Here is a 19,185-nt window from a genome sequence, read left to right as displayed (position 1 = left end):
GAGCTGTGACAGGTCCCAGGTGCGCCCCATGGAGAGCTGCTCGCCCTCCCGCCCCCGAGCCCACTCCTCCCGCTTTCCTCCATTCTCCAGGCCTTTGCTTCCAGCCTCTCAGGCTCCCTGGCGACCCACGCAGTCCTGCTGGGCATAGGGGTGGGAAATGCCAGCGCCTCCGTGTCGGCCGCCACCGCCACTTGGCTGCTGAAAGGTAAGCCTGCCCCTGAGCCTGACCCGCCGCTGCTCTCAGCCCCCGCCGCCTGTGGCCTCTTTTTCCTCCACCGAGAAGCCCAGCTCCCCCTCCCCCCTCTCCCACGTTCTGGCCTCCAGCCCCGGGCTGTGCTGTGTGTATTTCTAGAGCCATGCCTGAGTAGGTCCGGGAGCCATGCCTCCCCGGTGCCTAGAACAGTGCCTTGCATCCTGCTAAAGAAAGAACAAAATTCAGCTGAGTAAATGTTATAGATCTTCATTGGCTTATTCAGTGACTAGTGGCCCGGTGCACGAAATTCGTGCATTTGGGGGAGGGGGGTGTTCCTCAGCCCTCCTGCACCCTCTCCAATCTGGGACCCCTGGGGGGATGTCCAACTGCCGGTTTAGGCCCAATCCCTCTTGCAATCCAGGACTGCTGGCTCCTAACCCTTCGCCCCCAACTGCCCTCCCCTCCTGGCCTGATCGCCCCTAACTACCTCTGACTCCGCCTCACCACCATGGCTTTGTCTGGAAGGTCTGGAAGGTCTCCTGGTCTAATTAGCATATTACCCGTTTAGATGAACTGGGCAGCCGCCCACTGCTGGAATACCCTCATCCCCATCAGCCGCAGACACTACCGTGTTCAGAGTACCTACGTCACCAGGAGCCCAGATCCCCAACTTAGCCCCCCCCCCCCCACTTTACTCCCAGGCTCCTGTGGAGGACTGCTGAGGTGACTGAAAGTGCCAGCTGCCTGCCATGTGGGGAATTGGGTGGTACCAGAAAAAAATGTGTAGTTGGTCCTGAGTAGGAGACGGGAGGTTCTGGGAAGAATGAAAGGCATTTTAGATTTTCTGGGGTGCTAGATGGTGCTATAAATAGGAAGTGTAGTAATCATCTGTTAAGTGTGCACAGCCTTTTGGAAAACCACGAAGAAATAAAAGATGCAGGCTGGTACCCTGCCACCCGGAGAGAGGAGGAGAGAAGAAAGGGGAGACTGCCACTGCTCCACATCAGGACCCTGGCGCTCTGCGCTGTCCTTGGGATTGCACTGCCGTTCCCAGGGAGGATTTATTTTTATTTTTAAATATATTGATTTCAGAGAGGAAGGGAAAGGGAGAGAGAGAATCATTGATCGGCTGCCTCCTGCACACCCCACACTGAGGATTGAGCCTGCAACCCAGGCATGTGCCCTGACCAGGAATCAAACCATCCTGATTCATAGGTCGATGCTTAACCCACTGAGCCACGTTGGCCAGGATTTAAAACTGGGAATTCGGATGTTCTGTAAAATGTCCCATTTTTGTTCACCTGTCTTCTTCAAGCTCCAGTTGCTTCGTCTGTGAAAGGAAATGATTCCCTCAAACTCAGGACTGTTGTGAAGAATGGAAGGCATATATATCTCAGGAGCCTGCCAGGGTGCTTAGCAGTCTCCCTCAAGTGCAGGAGTGGGTAAAAGTTAGAAGGCCTCAGTCTGGGGGTACCGCTGGCTAATTGCCAGCATACTAGTATACTCCTCAAACACCTGCCTATGACCTCAGGAAATACAAATCTGGGACTTGAGCAGCGGCCCCATGGCCAACTGCACCTTTAATCTCTTGCTAGGCATGCCGCCCAGTTAGAAGGCCTCAGTGCCTAAAGAGCGAGGCTGCGGAAGGAGGAGGACATGTGGTTCCAGTGGAGAATGGGGAAGGCTGATACATATCACCACCTTATGTGTTGTGAGAAGCTCCCAACCCTCCTTTCCACAGCCAGCTTCTTGCCTCCACTTAAGGATCCATGTCCTTCAGCTCAAACAAGTGGGGAATCCTCTGCCTGCTGTATCTGTCCCTCCCGCCGCCGGCTGTATGAGGCCTTTCCGGTTGTGGGTTCTCAGATGGTCCTTGAACGTAATAAGCGCTACTTTCAGTGTAAGGTGCAGTGTAAACCGATAGGCACACCTTCTGTGAAGGACCAGATGGTAGATATTGTACACTCTGTATGCTGTATAGTTTCAGTCACAACAACCGGATTCTGCCATTGTGTCACAAAAACATCCATGGACAAGCTGTTGCTGACCTAAAAGTAAAGGGCCTTCCAAAGTTAGAGGCAACAAGCATTTATTTGGGATCAATAAGAATAGCTATTCGGGATTCCTGCCTCCCTCCCTGACCTTGGCGGGACAAGCCTGCGAGGTGGGGAGCAGCTGGTGGCTCTCGCTCGGCCTTGGGCTGGCTGCAGTCTTAGTCTGAGTGTGGTGGAAGTGCTGGCTCCAATAAGATGAGACTTTTGCTACTGCTCCAGGTGGTGGCTTGGCGTTGGTCCAGAGCGATGCCTCAGCCAACCTGGGCGGCATGCCTAGCAAGAGATTAAAGGTGCAGTCGGCCACCGGGCCGCTGCTCAAGTCCCAGATTTGTACTCCCTGAGGTCATAGGCAGGTGTTTGGGGAGTATCTGCTGGTTATTAGCCAGGGGTACTCCCAGACATCCACACTGAAGTAGAGAATTACCTCCCTCAACCAATATATAGACACATAGCGTCTTTCCTGTCATCTTCAAACTAGTATTAATAGGCTGAAGAGTTGTTGGCAAGGATCCTTTTGCTTTCTTTGGCAAGCAAGCTCCTAGTATCTGGCAGTGGGACTAAGAAAATAAGGACTGTGCATGTATGATGGTTTTCTTCTTGAGCAACATGATTGAGAAACAGTGTATGTCAACTGTGCATTTGAGATAACTTTCAGTTATGTGCCTGTGTGGTCTAAGCTGGAATCTGGTCACCTTCCATCCATGCAATAGCGTATTCAAATTCTTGACAGTGAAATGAAGCCCAGCCCTAGCTGGTTTGGCTCAGTGGATAGAGCGTCGGCCTGCGGACTGAAGGCTCCCGGGTTCAAATCCATTCAAGGACACATGCAGGTTGTGGGTTTGATCCCCAGTGTGGAGCATACAGGAGGCAGCCGATCAATGATTCTCTCATCATTGATTTCTATCTGTCTCTACCTCTCCCTTCCTCTCTGAATAAAAATATATATATTTTTAAAAATGAAGCCCAGTGTGCATATGGATTCAATCCCATATCATCGATCATAGCCCACCTATCAGCACTGAAAACTCTTTTACATTAAGGGATTTTGCAAGAGCAATGTGACTGACATTATGAAGACCTGTACTGAAGACAGTAAGCTGTTACTACAGACCAGATGCTTTCGTAGAGAGAGAGAGAAATGTCGACTGGTTGCCTCCTGCACTACCAGGGATCGAGCCCACAACCTGGGCATGTGCCCTGATGGAGACTCAAACTGGCAACCTTTCAGTGCACGGAATGGTGCCCAACCAACTGAGCCACACCAGGGCAGACCAGATGGTCGGCTCAGTGTACCTCTTGGAAAACCTCAGTGCAAGACAGGCTTTCAGTGCTGGCACATTTTGGAATTCTGCACATTGGTGGAGTGCAATAATAACTGTATGGTTATCCCCCCCACCCCAATCCACTCAGTTAATTTTTTTAAAATGCAAGCATTACTACTTGTACCTTTTTTCCTTAGTCATATTTGAAATAGTAGCAAAATGAGTTAGAATTTGATTTTTTTTCAAAGATATCTGTTATGATTTTTATATGAATTTTCCTTTTTTATAGCTTAGCATTGATCTTTCTGGGGATACAGCTGAAGTTCTCAAATACTTTGTGAGTTTATCAGGCATCTCTAATTTGGTCATGTCCAACTTATACAGGTTTCAAAATGCTACAGAGCATTATACAAGTTCATGGGGAGAGATCCTTTTAATTGATGTTGGAGGGAGAGAGGAGCATCAATCCGCTGCCTCCGGCATGCACCCCAATAGGATTGAACCCACAACTTGGGCAAGTGCCCCGACTGGGAATCAGACTGATGATGACCTTATGCACGGGATGATGCTCAACTAACTGAGCCACACTGGCCAGAGCAAGAGACCAACTGTTTTCTTTCTTTTTTTAATATGTTTTTATGATTTTAGAGAGAAAAAGAGAGAGAGAGAAACATCGATCGGATTGAACCCGCAACCTGAGTATGTGCCCTGATTGGGAATTGAACCTGCAACCTTTTGGTGCACAGTGTGATGCTCAACCAACTGAGCCACACTGGCCAGGGCCCAGCTGCTTTTTGAGTCCTGTTATAGTTCAAGTGTGTTGCCTTGACCAATCTATTGAGTTGATTAACTGGGCCTTTATCCTTAACTCAGTAAAAAACTAAGCAGATATAAGTTAAATAAAACTTAGAATTTATTGTCCAGCATACCTGTTAGCAATGTCTTTAACAGTCATCTGCTTACATTTTTATTTTTGACTGACAGATTTCAAAAGGCATATACTTTAGATTCACACACAAATAATAGATCATTTATCATTTTTAGGATAATTGAAACTGACCTCACCAGAAAATTTAGATGAATTTCTTTACAACATTAATATTAGATGACCGGAGATCACTTGTCTAATTTAACTTGCCTAACATATATCAGAATTTTATTATATTTGAGGAACAAAATTGAAATTTTTTATTCAGTGAATTTAATATCTTTTCAGCATTCTAAAAAGACTCTAAGCCCCAGCCGGTTTGGCTCAGTGGATAGAGCAGCCGTGGGCAAACTACGGCCCGCGGCCGGATCCGGCCCGTTTGAAATGAATAAAACTAAAAAAATAAAAAAGACCGTACCCTTTTATGCAATGATGTTTACTTTGAATTTATATTAGTTCACACAAACACTCCATCCATGCTTTTGTTCCGGCCCTCCGGTCCAGTTTAAGAACCCATTGTGGCCCTCAAGTCAAAAAGTTTGCCCACCCCTGAACTAGAAGGAAGAATAGATAATCTCTAACTGTGTCATAATATGAAACATACTGAAGGGCACAGAATGAATCCGTCGGCCTGCAAACTGAAAGGTCCCAGGTTCGATTCTGGTCAAGGGCACATGCCCGGGTGGTGGGCTCGATCCCCAGGGGGGACTTGCAGGAGGCAGCCGATCCATGATTCTCCCTCATCATGGATGTTTCTATCTCTCCCTCTTCCTTCCTCTCTGAAATCAATAAAATATATATTTTAAAAAATACTCTAAGAATAATTTAGCAGAAATATGACCATAATGTAGAAAAATATTCACATAGCAATAGTCATAACATACTTCGGCCTCCATATAGGAGTAGAAGTGATAGGTCCAGATTTGTTAGTGGAAATCAAGGGGTTTATGGAGAAGTTAGGAGATAATTCAACATCGGGTCCACCAAACACTTAGCACAACCGTATACGTTGTGCTGAATGCATGTCTGGGAATGATCACGGTTGTGACAGACTCGAGGTGGACCATGCTGTAATCTCTGGCTGACAGGAAGTTAGTTGGCAGAAAATGGATTAAAATGCCTTATCCTTTTTATGAAGTCTGCAGAGCTGTTAACCTAAGTTCATATAGTGCAAGAGACAATGCAGTTTAAGCTGGGGACTTACTTCCAGGTTATTAGTATTCCGGTGTAAGAACATTTTGCTGTCTCGGACTCGGGCTAACACCTTGTCAGCTTGATTTGTGCCAGCTCACACTTCCTATCTTCTGCAAGTGGAACACACTGCCGAGTGTGTCCAGGGTCTTTCTTCCTCTAGGTTCTCAACCTGTGGGTCGCGACCCCTTTGGGGGTCGAACGACCCTTTCACAGGGGGCGCCTAAGACCATCCTGCACATCAGATATTTACATTACGATTCATAACAGTAGCAACATTACAGTTATGAAGTAGCAACGAAAATAATTTTATGGTTGGGTCACAACATGAGCAACTGTATTTAAAGGGCCAGAAGGTTGAGAACCACTGCCTAGTGCAGTGATGGCGAACCTTTTGAGCTCAGCGTGTCAGCATTTTGAAAAACCCTAACTTAACTCTGGTGCCGTGTCACATATAGAAATTTTTTGATATTTGCAACCATAGTAAAACAAAGACTTATATTTTTGATATTTATTTTATATATTTAAATGCCATTTAACAAAGAAAAATCAACCAAAAAAATGAGTTCATGTGTCACCTCTGACACGCGTGTCATAGGTTCGCCATCACTGGCCTAGTGACAGTAAACCTTTTAGACCTTAAATGTTCCCATGTATCTGACAGGGATTTGATTCTAACTTTTCCATGTTTGCCTTAGGTGAATAAATTGTGTTTTAGAGAATAGCTTTCGGTAGCTTAGACTGTGATAAAACTCAGCTATTTTGTTGATACTCACCTCAATATTGTTGTTTTATCTTTAGCCATATTTAAATCCAGGATTTAATGGAGTTTAGTGAAAAAATAGTGGGAAGCATGAATATAAAAAATATTAAGGGGAAAGGGAAAGTTTAAATGAAGCTAGTTAGAATATAGCTTTATTCTTAACATTTCAGAATTTATTAGTTGCTTACAAATTTGTGTGGCTCTGTAGTTTATAAATGTCTCTGTACTATGTATATATTTCTAAATATATTTTTTATTGATTTCAAAGAGGAAGGGAGAGAGATAGAAGCATCAATGATGAGAGAGAATCACTGATCGGCTGCCTCCTGCATGCCCCACAGGAGGGATCAAGCCCACAACCCGGGCATGTGCCCTGACCGGGAAATGAACCATGACCTCCTGGCTCATAGGTCAGGGCTCAACCACTACGCCATGCCAGCTGGGCTCTTTGTATTATATTAATTAGTAGAACATGACACCGGGTTGACTAATGTTATTGGGTTTTTACCATAGTTGCTATTGTGGAAGAAATTATTTGTTAGATTAATTTTTTTAATGTTAAAAAAAAAAAGAATAACTGTGGGAAGCATTGATCCAGGCAGAAGCCCAAATCCAATTAGGAGGCAAATGCCATGGATGTGAGAAAGGGAAGGAAACAATTACATCTGTAGAAGGAAGGCATTTCTGTTAGTGCAGATAGCAATGTAGTGGTGCCGATTCTTAGCAATGTTTAATTTTCAGTCACAGTCATAGTATCTGCTTTCTTGTTTTCTTTGCAAACAGTTCCTGAGGCACAAGGTTGCTTTAGTTCCAGTCTAAAGATTATTTTCCTTTGTTTTAACTTTCTAAAGGTTTGAGGCTTAAGACATGCAAGGCAGTTCCTCTGGGATGGCAGCTCCAGGTCCATTTTTTTTTTCTGTTTTTTTTTCATTTGTTTGTTTGTTTTACACTGTAAATGAATGGGCACAGCTGTGTTCCAGTAAAATTTTATTTACAAAGACAGGGATTGAAAGCCCACACGCTTTGGGCTAGATCTGTTTTTTCATACTGACTACTGTTTTTTTGCTCTTACACTGGATTTGGAGCCTGGAGCCATCATTTTCCGGGTCACTGTGGTACCCCCCTGTCTCTGTGCCTGGCACAGAGTAGGTAGCCAGTAAGCATCTGTTGTGCAAATGAAGGTTGGCTGATTCCAGAGACTTCTCTGACTCTTTCTAGCCTGAGGAGGCCTCTCCCTCTGCCCCACACCCCCAGTTCTCTGTCACCAACCTGCAGCTCAAATCCTTTTTATTTATTTGCATTCTGCTGACCACCTGTGAACCTGCTGCCCAGCCTGAGAGCCAGAGTATCAGCAGTCACCTCTGAACTTTCCACACAGCATCCTGCTCTTTGTAGCGGTTTTACCATATAGATATAAACCTAAACACCACATGGTTTAGTTTTCTTTGTTTTAGAGCTTTATGAAAAGTACTAGTGGCCCGGTGCATGAAATTCATGTCGGGGGGTGGGAGATTCCCTCAGCCCAGCCTGCACCCTCTCCAATCGGGGACTCCTTGGGGGATGTCCAACTGCCCTCTCACAATCTGGGACCGCTGGCTCCTAACCGCTCACCTGCCTGCCTGCCTGATTGCCCCTAACCCCTCTGCCTGCCTGCCTGATCGCCCCTAACTGCTTCTGCCTGCCTGATCACCCCTAACTGCCCTCCCCTGCTGGCCTGATTTCACCCCCAATGCCCTCCCCTGCTGGCCTGATTTCACCCCCAATGCCCTCCCCTGCTGGCCTGATCTCGCCCACAACTGCCCTCCCCTGCCGGCCTGATTGCCCCTAACTGCCTCTGCCCTGGCCCCCACCACCATGGCTTTGTCCAGAAGGAAGTTGGACGTCCGGAAGATGGCCAGTCGATGTGGTCTAATTAGCATATTACCCTTTTATTAGTATAGATACTGTGCTGCCTACAGTCTTCATGGCTGACTTTCATGTCAGGTTTTACCAGGAGTCAGCCGTGTTGATGTGAGTAGCTGCAGTCCATCGGCTTTTCACGAAAAGCTGCCTGATGTGCCACTGAGTGAATGTACCAGAACTCACCTGTGCATTCCGCCAATGAGCATTTGTGTTTTCTCAGCTTTTGTTGTCATGAACAATGCCGCAAAGACTCTTCCTGGCCCATGGTGCACATGGTACAGCGTTCTCTGGGTGTGACTGAGAACTGCTAAGTCTAGGCGCTTCTGCCCGTCCTGCAGCCATGTCTGTCTAGAACTTACCGTGCCAGGCTACATGTCCAAGGACAGTGACGCAAGGCGCCAGGGTCTGCCAGGCCCCACGGGCTCAAGGCTTTTCTCATTCCTCACCAATGCCTCTCTCCCCCAGATTCAACTGGCATGCTGGGCCGCATCATCTTTGCCTGGTGGAAGGGGTGAGTTTGTCATCCAGGTCAGAGACTTCTGGCCACTCTCCCCACAGTGGTCATATCGTCTTAGCCCTGGCTGTATTTTCAGCTCCACCTCTCCTACCAGTTTCCAGTCATCAGGATCCCTGTCTGACATGGGATCCATGTCACCATTTCTCTAGAAGGGATTAAAGGTATTGTGCCGCCTGCTTCCTCCTTAGGTCAGTACTGGGCAGCCTCAGGAGTGATTGATTGTCTTCTGTTAATTGTGATTGTGGGGTGCAGTGAGATAGTTTATGCTCAGTGCTTAGCACATTGCGTGGCACATAATATGTGTCAGTGAACACGGGCTGCTATTAACTAACTGTGCCTCACAAGCTCCTGTATGCCATCTCTAATCCTCATAACTTTTTAGAGGAGGGTTGAGTGTGTACATTTCACAGATGTGAAGCAAACCTAGAGAGGGAAGTTACCCATGTCACACAGCTCGTAACAGTGAGGTGGGACTTGAACCTAGAGCTGTACTCTTTCTGTGGCAGCCGCAGGCTGCTTCATTGGGCAGAGCCCTAGACCAGGCCCATGTATTCCGTCAGGAGTTCCCCATGTGTGTCCATCCCCCACCCAGGATGCTCCCTTTCCCTCTGGGAGATTTCAAGTTAAGGGTCAGGGCTAATGCTGCAGATTCTGAGCTGTGCTGGGGCTGCAACATCTCCTGCACTGGGGAGTGGTCCCAGGGGTGTGTGCATGGGCCAGGGATCACTGCCCGGCAGCAGAGGTGGACACTGTGGTGCTGTGTAGCTGAAATACCCTGGCCTGCATGTCGGAACCTGGCTCTCTCCTGGCCTGTCCCCCACTCTCCATGTGATCCCAGGGGAGTCATCTCCCTTCTCTGGGCTGATGAGCTGTCAAATGCAGGGCTACACTAAGTATAGTGTTTACCAGTCCAAAATGTGTGGACTTCTTGCTGGGCCTCCTCAAAGCAGGAGGAAGGGGGAGGAGACAGCAGAGGGACCCAGGGAGAGCCTCTCTCAGCAGAGGCCCAGAGGGTGGGGTGCAGGGTTAGTAAGGGGGAGCATTAATGACCACCGGAGATCCTCCCAGCTAATGGTGGCGTTCCAGGCAGCAGTGACAGGGTGTTGGGACAGATGTCTGCTGGGTGTGGGTTTTCCCGAGCCCTTCAGACCGTACCGTGGCCTGAGGAGGGCCAGCACTGCCCACGGGACGTGTTTTCGTCTGGAATCCCAATTGCAAACCAACCTCTCCTCCCCAACAGGAGCAAACTGGACTGTAATGCCAAGCAGTGGAGGTGAGGAGCTGGGACTAAGGGAAGGGGAGTGTTCTATTGTGAAGGTCTCTCACCTCTGACCTCTAACCTCTGACCCTTTCCCCAGGCTTTTTGCTGACATCCTCAACGATATAGCCATGTTCCTCGAGATTATGGCTCCCGTATTACCAATCTGTTTCACCATGACCGTCTGCATCAGCAATCTGGCCAAGGTACTCACCTGGGGCATCCCTCTACCCAAGACACCTGCCTTAGTGGTGCCGTGTGGGCTCACTTGGGGCCCACAGGTGAGCCCAGCCTGGGCCCTTTGTTCCGGGCACTTCTAGAAAAGTGAAAAGGTTCAGATGCTCCTACCCAGACCCAGCCGTACTCTGATCCTTCTTCAGCCACAGCCTCTGGTGGCTCCCAGTCTGCAGTGGTACCTGGAGCCGCGGTACCGGTGAGGGAGCTCTGAGCTGGGAGAGGAAGGGCGCTCCTGTGCCAGCATCTTGGGACCAGCTCCCTGGCTACCTTTCATTCTCTCAGGAACATATTTATTGAATGCCTGCTGCATGTTTGGCATGGAATGTGGGCCCTCCTGTCTTTGGACAAAAGCCACGAAATTAAACAAATTTATAGAATTATAGCTCCAGATAGTCCAGATGAGAAGTGGAGGGGCAAGAGGGCTCAGCAGTGAATGGGGCCCAGTGAGGGATGGAGGAGGTCCCCAGGGACTGGGCCTGAAGAATGAGTGGAAGGTGCAGGGTGGCAGAGCTGAGCAGAAGGAAGTGTGGGTCACGGTCCAGCGGTAGGGCAGACAGCACAGACTGGTGGTGAGGCGAGGGCCAGTGGGGGGAATGCGAGCTCTTGGTCCCGGCCTGGCCGCTCCCCTCACAGGTCCTTTAGGCCGCTCCATCCAGATGAGGAAGCGGAAGCCCAGCAAGATTCCGAAAGAGCTTGGCCAGTCTTCACTCAGGATGAAGCTCCAGGCCCAGAGCAAAGATTCCTAAGAAGACTGAGACCCATCTCAAAGCCCCTCCCTCATTCAGTCACTCTGGAGTCCTGCCGCTTCCGCACTGCTGCCAGGTTCAGACACGCACTTCACGGTGGGGACTCCGCCTCCCTGGCCCATGCACTCAATGCCTCGAGCATCCCCTCAGCCCCGGGGAGACCCCAGAGAGCATCTCTGGTGGCTGTGGACCATGCTTCACATTCCGCCCTGAACTCCGCCTGTGGGGCCTGGGTCTCTTCATGTAAGGGACTAGAACAGGGCCCTGAACTCCCCGCCCCCCTCCTCTCCCTCCCTCCACCCCTCTCAGTGACCAGCACCCCGTCCCCCGGGGACACTAAGTAGAAGCCTGGCTGTCATCCATGCCCTCTCCTCCCCTCTCCTGTCACCCTCAGCTAAATCTCCATTCACTTCTGTCCTTTTCCCTCCTGAATCTCTCCATCCATTCACTCCATCTCCTTGCCTCCCGGTGGCTCCTCGCTGCTGAAAAGCACAGTTGCTTCCTAGGTGGTCTCTCCATTTCTGTTCTCACCCTCTTCGTCCTCAGAGCAGCCCAATCATCCTTCTAAGAGTGGAAATCAAATCAGCTCACTGCCCGCCCATTGCCTTTAGGATAAAGACTTGTACAGGGTTGCGAGGTTCCGCGTGATTGGGACCCCGTCAGTCACTCCAGCTCATTTTGCTCCATGTTCCTCTTACCTTTGAGCAATTGATTTCCTCTGCCCACATCACAGCGTGTTTGTTTACCATCTACTGATGCATAAGCTTCCTGAGGGCAGGGGCTGAGCCTGAGTTATACCACACCATTCCGTCTCGCCTGACAGCTAAGAGAGGTTTGATCAGTAGGAGAGGAATGAAGGTGATCACTGACCCTCATCAGCTAATTAGCTTTAGATCTCAGAGGGAGAGCTCCAGGTCCCCTTTGGAGGTCAGGGCCACCTGTGTGGGCTCTGGACTGGCCTGGAAGCTGGCTGGGCCTGCACTGGGGCAGGGAGAGAGTGGAGTTAGTTCCAGGCAGGCAGGATGCAGGCATGAAGTTGGACAGCAGATGGCCTGGGTGCTCGGCCAGGGCAGGGTGCAGCCAGAGCAGAAGCTGGAGGGCAGAAGCTCTGGGCTAAGGATGGTTTGGGGCCTCTGCCTTGGAGACAGAAACTGAGTTTCCCTGGGGTGAGGCCCACAGGGTGGTATGGCAGGAGAACGTGAGTTTTCTCCTGGAGCAAGATGGGAGGTGGGCCTGGTGGAGGTGCAGAGAGAGAACCAATACACGGGCAGCATTCAAGGTTTGGCTCTAGGGCAGCGGTTCTCAACCTGTGGGTCGCGACCCCTTTGGCAGTCGAAGGACCCTTTCACAGGGGTCGCCTAAGACCATCCTGCATATCAGATATTTACATGACGATTCATAACAGTAGCAACATTACAGTTATGAAGTAGCAACGAAAATAATTTTATGGTTGGGTCACAACATGAGGAACTGTATTTAAAGGGCCAGAAGGTTGAGAACCACTGCTCTAGGGTCACCAGAGCCTGGTTTTCTCAAGCTGGTTTGAGCCCTTTACTTGGCTCACCCACAGAAGTGTCTGTGTTCACAGCTAGGGCCACTCTGACCTTCACCCTCCCTGTCCCCACCAGTGCATTGTGAGCGTGGCTGGCGGGGCCACTCGGGCTGCACTGACCATGCACCAGGCCCGGAGAAACAACATGGCCGACGTGTCAGCCAAGGACGGCAGCCAGGTGAGCGGCCGGGCTGGAGGGACGGCGTGAGGGAGGGGGTGTGGGGGGGCCGCAGGCCAGGTCACAATTTGGGAGTGTGGAGAGAAGCACCTGAGTGCTCCTGGGGGAGGGGTGGGAGACAGGCAGGAAGAAATGTGGGTGCTCCCTGCTCTGACTTTCAGGACGGGTGGTCCGGTGTGAGGGCACGGGCTCTGGGGGCAGTAAGTCCAAGCTGGTCACCCCAGCCTCTGCCCATCGCCCATGTGGCAAGAATGAGCCCTGGCCCTGGCCCTCTTTAGGCCATGCCCCCACTCTGGGAGGAGGACCTTCTGATCATGTGAGGCCCACAGGTTAAAGCTCATGGCAACTCAAAAAGTGCTCAGCATGCGAGGTGCCTGGGGTCACTGACTGGCCAGGGGCACCCACTCAGCAGTTTAGAGGCCTCTGGCCCAGCCCCTCAGCTGACCAGGGGAGCCTGGAGTAGGGGTGTCGCCACCCCCACAGGCTGAACACTGCCGTCCCCCTTGGTCCTCATGCTAAGTGCTTAAGTATATTGCATCATGTAACTCTCACACCGACCTTGTAAGGTCGATATTGTTGCTACCCCTGAACATGTCCCAGGTCGCCCTGTGTTGTGTTACTGCCTCTGTGGACGGAGGAAGCCCGGGAGCCTTGGGAAATACAGCTTGGGGTGGGGGAGGCTGAGGGGTTAGGAAGAGAGTAGATGAGAGAGAAAAGTGCGGTCCAGGGATGTCAGATGTGTGACGTGTTTTCTTTGACACTGAAGCAATCTAGAAGCCTCTCTCCTCTCCAGTTCTACTTTCTGGCCTTCTCTTAAATTGTTTTGTTCAGTTTCTAAATAGAACTTTTTTTAAAATACATTTTTATTGATTTCAGAGAGGAAAGGAAGGGGAGAGAGAAACATCAGTGATGAGAGAGAATCATTGGTCAGCTGCCTCTTGCACGCCCCCTACTGGGGATCGAGCCCACAACCCGCACATGTGCGCTGACCGTGAAGTCGATACTCAACACTGAGCCACACCGGCTGGGCAAATTTGCCCTTTTGTAACCACCAAGAAAACACTTCCCCCACACTGTGGACATTTACTTGCCTAAGCATAGAACTACTCAGCTGACTCCTGCAAAACAAAGAAAATGTTTCAAGGACATTGTATCTGCCAGAGCAGCAGCTGGCATCTTTTTTTGATAGTTTGTTAATCCGCACCTGAGGGTATTTTTTTCATTGATTTTTAGAGAGAGTGGAAGGGAGGGAAGGAGGGAGGGGGGCATTGATGAGAGAGACACATCCATGGATTGCCTCCCAGACACCGACCAGGGCTGGGGATTGAACCTGGAACCCAGGTACTGAACCCAGGTACGTGATTGACCAAGAATCAAACCAGTGTCCCGACAGTCTAACCACTGAGCAACACTGGCTAGGGTGCAGCTGGTATCTTTTAAATGACGGTGCACTCAGTAAAGATGTTGAAAATTTACCAGGCACCCTCCGTGTGTGGAGCCCTGGGTGGTTCTGAGACTGGGAGGGATGTTGTGAAAGGCACTCAGGGACACTCAGTCTGGCCTGCAGGGGAGCCGAGCCCTCCAACTCCCACCCGTCTGCCATTTTCCAGGAGACACTGGTAAACCTGGCAGGGCTCCTGGTCAGCCTCCTGATGCTTCCCCTGGTGTCAGATTGCCCTAGGTAAGCGAGGGCAAGCGAGGGACGGAGGTGCCCGGTGGGGCCTCTGTCCCTGCCGACCGCCTCATGCTCTCGTTCCAGCTTCAGCCTTGGTTGTTTCTTCCTCCTCACTGCCCTCCACATCTACGCCAACTACCGGGCCGTCCGAGCCCTTGTCATAGAGACCTTGAACGAAGGCCGGCTCTGGCTGGTCCTGAAGCACTTCCTTCAGAGGGGAGAGGTGCTTGACCCCACCTCAGCCAATCAGATGGAGCCGCTGTGGACAGGTGACCCACCCCTTGATCTGAAGTTTTATGTCTCTCAGTCTGTCCTCCTGCCTGGGACTCCTGACTCCAACTTCCCACAGGTTTCTGGCCGTCTCTGTCTCTGTCCTTGGGGGTCCCCCTACATCGCTTGGTTTCCAGGTAAGTAGCCCAGTGTCCCACTCATCACTACTGGCCCCCCACTCCCCACACATGCGCCTCATTCCAGTTACACACTGGCTTTCCTTGACCAGACCCCCCTCTGCTCTGGGGTCCTTATTTCCACTGAACAGACTTGGGGTCAGCATGGGTGCTTGAGTGCAGTGGGTGTGTAACGGAGAGGAGATATAAAGGGTATATTTGTGCCCTAGCAGGTTGTTCAGTGGTCAAGTGGTCAGAGCATCTGCCTTTGGACTGAGGGTCACTGGTTCGATTCCAGTCAAGGGCTTGTACCTCCGTTGCAGGCTCGATCCCTGGCCCCAGTTGGGCATGTGCCAGGCAACCAATCAATATAGCTCTCTCACATCGATGTTTTTCTCTCTGTCTCTCCCCGTCCCTTCCATTCTCCCTAAAAAAATCAATGAAAAAAAAACCTCTCTGTCTCTCCCCCTCCCTTCCATTCTCCCTAAAAAATCAATGGAAAAAAAAAAAAACACAAACCCTCGGGTAAGGATTAACCAAAAAAAAAAAAAGGTTGTATTTGTTGGATAAAGGAATAATGGGTGGATGGGGCAAATGGATGGCTAGATGCAGAAGGGAGGGTGGCTGTGGGGTGCATGAAGAATGGCTAAGGGGTGGTGGGAAGTGGGTGAAGGACATGAAGAATAGGCAGTTATGGCTCACAGGTGGCTGTTCATTTGACTGGGTGGTTCCCCTGCCTTTGCTTTCTCCTCCCCACTGCACTCCCTTTCCTTCAGTGTCGTTGAGCTGCAGCAACTGGCTGAGGGACACCAAGAGCCTTACCTCCTTCGCTGGGACCAGTCTCAAAGTAAGTGTTTCCCGCCTTAGACTCACTGCCTGGGGTCGGCTCCCATTCCTCCAGCTCCAGGCCCGCAAGCCCTGCACAGTTTGGAGTCCGCCTGGTGCCCTGCAGCCAGCTCTTGACTAAGACTCCACATGTTCAAATTATAGCTGCATGTCCCAGGGGCGTTCCCTTTGCCGCTCTGTAAAACGGAGCCAATGGTGCCTGCCTTATTCCTGCAGTGTTTTTGGAGGATCAGATAAGATGATACGTAAGAGCACTGTGTACATTGCAACACACTTACTCAGACAAGGTGGTTCCCTTTAGATGTCTCGGGGGACCACTGTTCTCTCATCCCAACTCACTTCTTGAAAAAAGTACTAAAGTTTACTGTTCTGCTGGTCGTATGTTAAAAGGTGCTTATTCTCATGAGCCATTAAAAACATGCAAAATAAACCCACCTCCGTGAGCCGCAGTGACGTTGCATTTGGAAAGTGGGCATTTCAGTCTGGCCAGAGCATTGGGGGCAGCAGGAGGTGACATTGGGGAGGAAAGGGGAGATGGCCTTCCACGCCAGCCAAGGCCTCGGGCGGACAGGGATGAAGCGAGGTGATGGGATAAAGAGTGAGCAGGTGGCCTTCCCTGGTACCAGTCTGTCCCTGGGTCTCCAGATCAGGTACAGGTCGTGCTGAGCCAGGTGGCAGGCCCTGAGACCGTCCTAAGGGCCGCCACACACGGGCTGGTGCTCGGCGCCCTGCGGGAAGACGGGCCCCTCCCAAGAGAGCTGGGCGAGCTGAGGAGCCAGGTGCGGGCAGGTAAGAGCCTCTCAGCCTAGGCTGCTGGTGACTCCAGGGGTGGAGAGAGGCTGTTCGGCCTGGGGACCCAAGAACTCTTCTGCGTCCCCATCCAGGCCCCAACACAGAGAGCTGGGTCATCGTCAAGGAGACACACCAGGTGCTGGACAAGCTTTTCCCAGAGTTCTTGAGAGGTAACATCCTGCAGGCTCTCAGCCTCTGAGCCTTCTCCCCAGGGCGCTGTCTGCCCCGCCCCCTCCACCTGGGACGAGGTAGATCTGGTTCTCTCTGTGAGCATAAGTGTGGGCCTCGGTTTCTGCAGGATGGAGATTAGGATGGTCCCTGAGTCTGTCAGTGTTGTCTCTGTATGTAGTCCCAGTTGGCATTGAAGAACCGGGGTGAAAGGGGGCTCACAGATGACTGGTGTCGATCTTTTATTAGCCACTGTTCCTTCCCACCCCTTCTCCATGGCTAGCTCAGTGAGTTCCCGCTGCACCAGATGAGGTGTTAGCCTCATTTTTAGCCAGAAGTCACCCAGCAGAGGCCAGGGAAGCCAGAGCAGGGCATAAGGCCTGCACCCAACCTATGCCACTCCTTACCGCTCTCCCCAGGGTCAGCCCAGCCTCCTCCCCAGCGGCCCCCTAGTACCAATACCCCCATGACCTCTCCCCAGGGCTGCAGGATGCGGGCTGGGACACTGAGAAGCACCAGCTGGAGGTGGATGAGTGGAGGGCCACATGGCTCCTGTCTCCAGAAAAGAAGGTCTTGTGAGCAGCCCAGATGGAGGCCAGACCCCCGGCTCGGAGCCTGAAGCAAGAACATTGGCTGCAGCAGGATGTGGGAAAGGCAGCTTTATTTTTCACGGGGAAACTGCTGTGGCAGGTCAGCCAGGGCCTCAGGAGGTAACTGCCTGCCAGATGGCTTGGGCCCCAGGCAGGGACAAGGTAGAGAGAAGGGGAATCATGGCCTTCCTCCTGCCCTGCCTGTGGCTCAGGGCGCCCAGCACAGTCGGCCTCAGGCATAAAAGCCCCAGAGGAAGGTGGCCACGGCCATCATGAGCAGGGCATTGAGGTTGACCACACGGGCCCAGTGCGGGTCCTCACTGATGTCCTCCAGCCGCCTGGCTGCCGCATCCACCTCCTCCTGGGTGGGGGGTGGGGGACTGCCTGCCCCGCCCCTGCCCATTCCACAGAACCAGAGCAGGCACCGGCGGAGCAGGCCTGGTGCTGGGGGTTGGGGCTCTGGGAGAAATTGAAGCCCGACAGTTAGTGTGAGGGAACTTGCCCCCCTCAGCTCCGCAGCCCCACCTCCTGGGCTGTTCCTCACCCTCCATCTCCACCGCGTGCTCCGGGCGCCCGTTCTGTACAGGGGCTGAGGCCGGACCTTCCAGGTCCTCAGCATCCAGGTCCTCCCGTTCCTCCTTGCTGTGCCGGAGACTGAAAACCAGGCGGTGGAGCTGGGGGAAGGGGAGCAGGGACCAAATGGGAGTTCTGTTTCCCCACCTCAGGCCCTGATGTCTCTTGTCCACACTGGCACGTCCTTTCCTCCCTCTGTCCTGCGTGTACACAGCCAGGCTCAGTCACTCAAACATGGCCTTTGGCTGCCCTTTCCCCTCGGGCTAAACCAAGCTCCTCAGCTGGGTGTTTAAAGCTCTTGGCCCTCCTTCATCACCCAGAGGCTCCTGTCCGCTCAGAATTGTAGTACTTAGTCTCCAGGCTCAGTCCTAGCTGTCCCTTCCTGCGGGTATTTGCTCGGATTTCCTCCTGTGGCCTTCCCCCCACTTCTCCGCCCGTGGAATCCTGTCCATCCTTCTGGCCCCCAACCAGCCCTGCCCTGGGCACTTGCCCTGCAGCACAAGACCAAGCCCTGTTGTGGGCTTTCAGGAAAGTGTCCTGCCCCTCAGCCACCATCAGCCTGTTTTGAGTCCCAAAGGCCGGGCCAAGGACTTTGGGAACTTGAACCACTTCCCCTACAATCTTCAAGCCATCTCCCCCAAACCACCTCAAATAAATGTCATTAAATGAAAACATTGTGATGGCTTTGCAAATGCGACTTCAAACTGGACTCCCCGCCTGCCCTCACCAGCCCTCAGTATAGGAAACCGGGTCCTCTCCACTGGGTGGTCCTGGGAGCTACTGGAAACAGCGGAGAGGGCCACGCTGGCCCACGTGGCACATGGTGGCCGTCCAGAGGCGACACCTACGTGCTTGCGCGGGATGGGCGCTGTGCACAGTGAGATGACGATGGTGAGGAGGCCCGAGCAGACGAAGAGCACGATGGCGAAGTAGAGGTAGTGCACCCCGCAGAGGAGTGCCGGGCACGCGGAGGGCCTGACGCAGCTGCCCGAGCCAAAGGAAAACTCGGGAATAAGGCGCGCCAGGCCCATCAGCAGGCCCCCAATCAGTCCCCAGAAGGCACCCTGCGGGGGAGACGAGCGTCAGCCTTCTCTGAGTAAGGTCGGCCCTGTGCCAAGTTCACAGCTCCGCGCCTGCTCACCTTCTCGTTGACGCGGGGCACGAAGAGCGCCAGCACGAAGACCGCGGACACGGGCGGCGCCAGGTAGCTGGAGACGGCCTGGATGTAGTCGAAGAGCTGCCCGCCTTGGGCCGCCTGCACCACGGGCAGCCAGGCCACCGACACCGCCACGATGAACACCACCCAGAGCCTGCGGTGGGCGGCCATCAGACTTCCCCGGGCCCCTCTCCCCAGCCCTGCCAGTGCTCCGTCCC

At 52.0% G+C, this 19,185-nt stretch overlaps 2 protein-coding genes across 2 annotated transcripts in view; one reads left to right on the top strand and one right to left on the bottom strand.

Annotated features, from left to right (window-relative positions):
• Positions 1 to 17,427, top strand: part of LOC102243702 (chromosome unknown open reading frame, human C16orf58) — a 19,503-nt gene extending 2,076 nt beyond the window's left edge. Inside the window, exons 2-13 of the mRNA XM_014529795.1 lie at positions 13 to 205; positions 8,759 to 8,804; positions 10,051 to 10,083; positions 10,169 to 10,274; positions 12,680 to 12,781; positions 14,392 to 14,462; positions 14,541 to 14,725; positions 14,806 to 14,863; positions 15,619 to 15,689; positions 16,334 to 16,477; positions 16,573 to 16,650; positions 17,130 to 17,427. Coding sequence (XP_014385281.1) covers positions 13 to 205; positions 8,759 to 8,804; positions 10,051 to 10,083; positions 10,169 to 10,274; positions 12,680 to 12,781; positions 14,392 to 14,462; positions 14,541 to 14,725; positions 14,806 to 14,863; positions 15,619 to 15,689; positions 16,334 to 16,477; positions 16,573 to 16,650; positions 17,130 to 17,227 — 1,185 coding nt within the window. The 3' untranslated portion in view covers positions 17,228 to 17,427. The remainder of the gene's footprint in view (positions 1 to 12; positions 206 to 8,758; positions 8,805 to 10,050; positions 10,084 to 10,168; positions 10,275 to 12,679; positions 12,782 to 14,391; positions 14,463 to 14,540; positions 14,726 to 14,805; positions 14,864 to 15,618; positions 15,690 to 16,333; positions 16,478 to 16,572; positions 16,651 to 17,129) is intronic.
• Positions 17,428 to 17,447: 20 nt separating this feature from the next.
• SLC5A2 (solute carrier family 5 (sodium/glucose cotransporter), member 2) overlaps positions 17,448 to 19,185 on the bottom strand; it is a 5,909-nt gene continuing 4,171 nt past the window's right edge. The window contains exons 11-14 of the mRNA XM_005882079.2: positions 18,953 to 19,142; positions 18,660 to 18,875; positions 17,783 to 17,912; positions 17,448 to 17,697 (exon numbers count right to left, since the gene is read on the bottom strand). Coding sequence (XP_005882141.1) covers positions 17,471 to 17,697; positions 17,783 to 17,912; positions 18,660 to 18,875; positions 18,953 to 19,142 — 763 coding nt within the window. The 3' untranslated portion in view covers positions 17,448 to 17,470. The remainder of the gene's footprint in view (positions 17,698 to 17,782; positions 17,913 to 18,659; positions 18,876 to 18,952; positions 19,143 to 19,185) is intronic.

The sequence above is a fragment of the Myotis brandtii genome, unplaced genomic scaffold (assembly GCF_000412655.1).
Source record: "Myotis brandtii unplaced genomic scaffold, ASM41265v1 scaffold698, whole genome shotgun sequence".
Lineage (NCBI taxonomy): Eukaryota > Metazoa > Chordata > Mammalia > Chiroptera > Vespertilionidae > Myotis > Myotis brandtii.
This window is presented reverse-complemented; position numbering and strand designations above follow the sequence as displayed.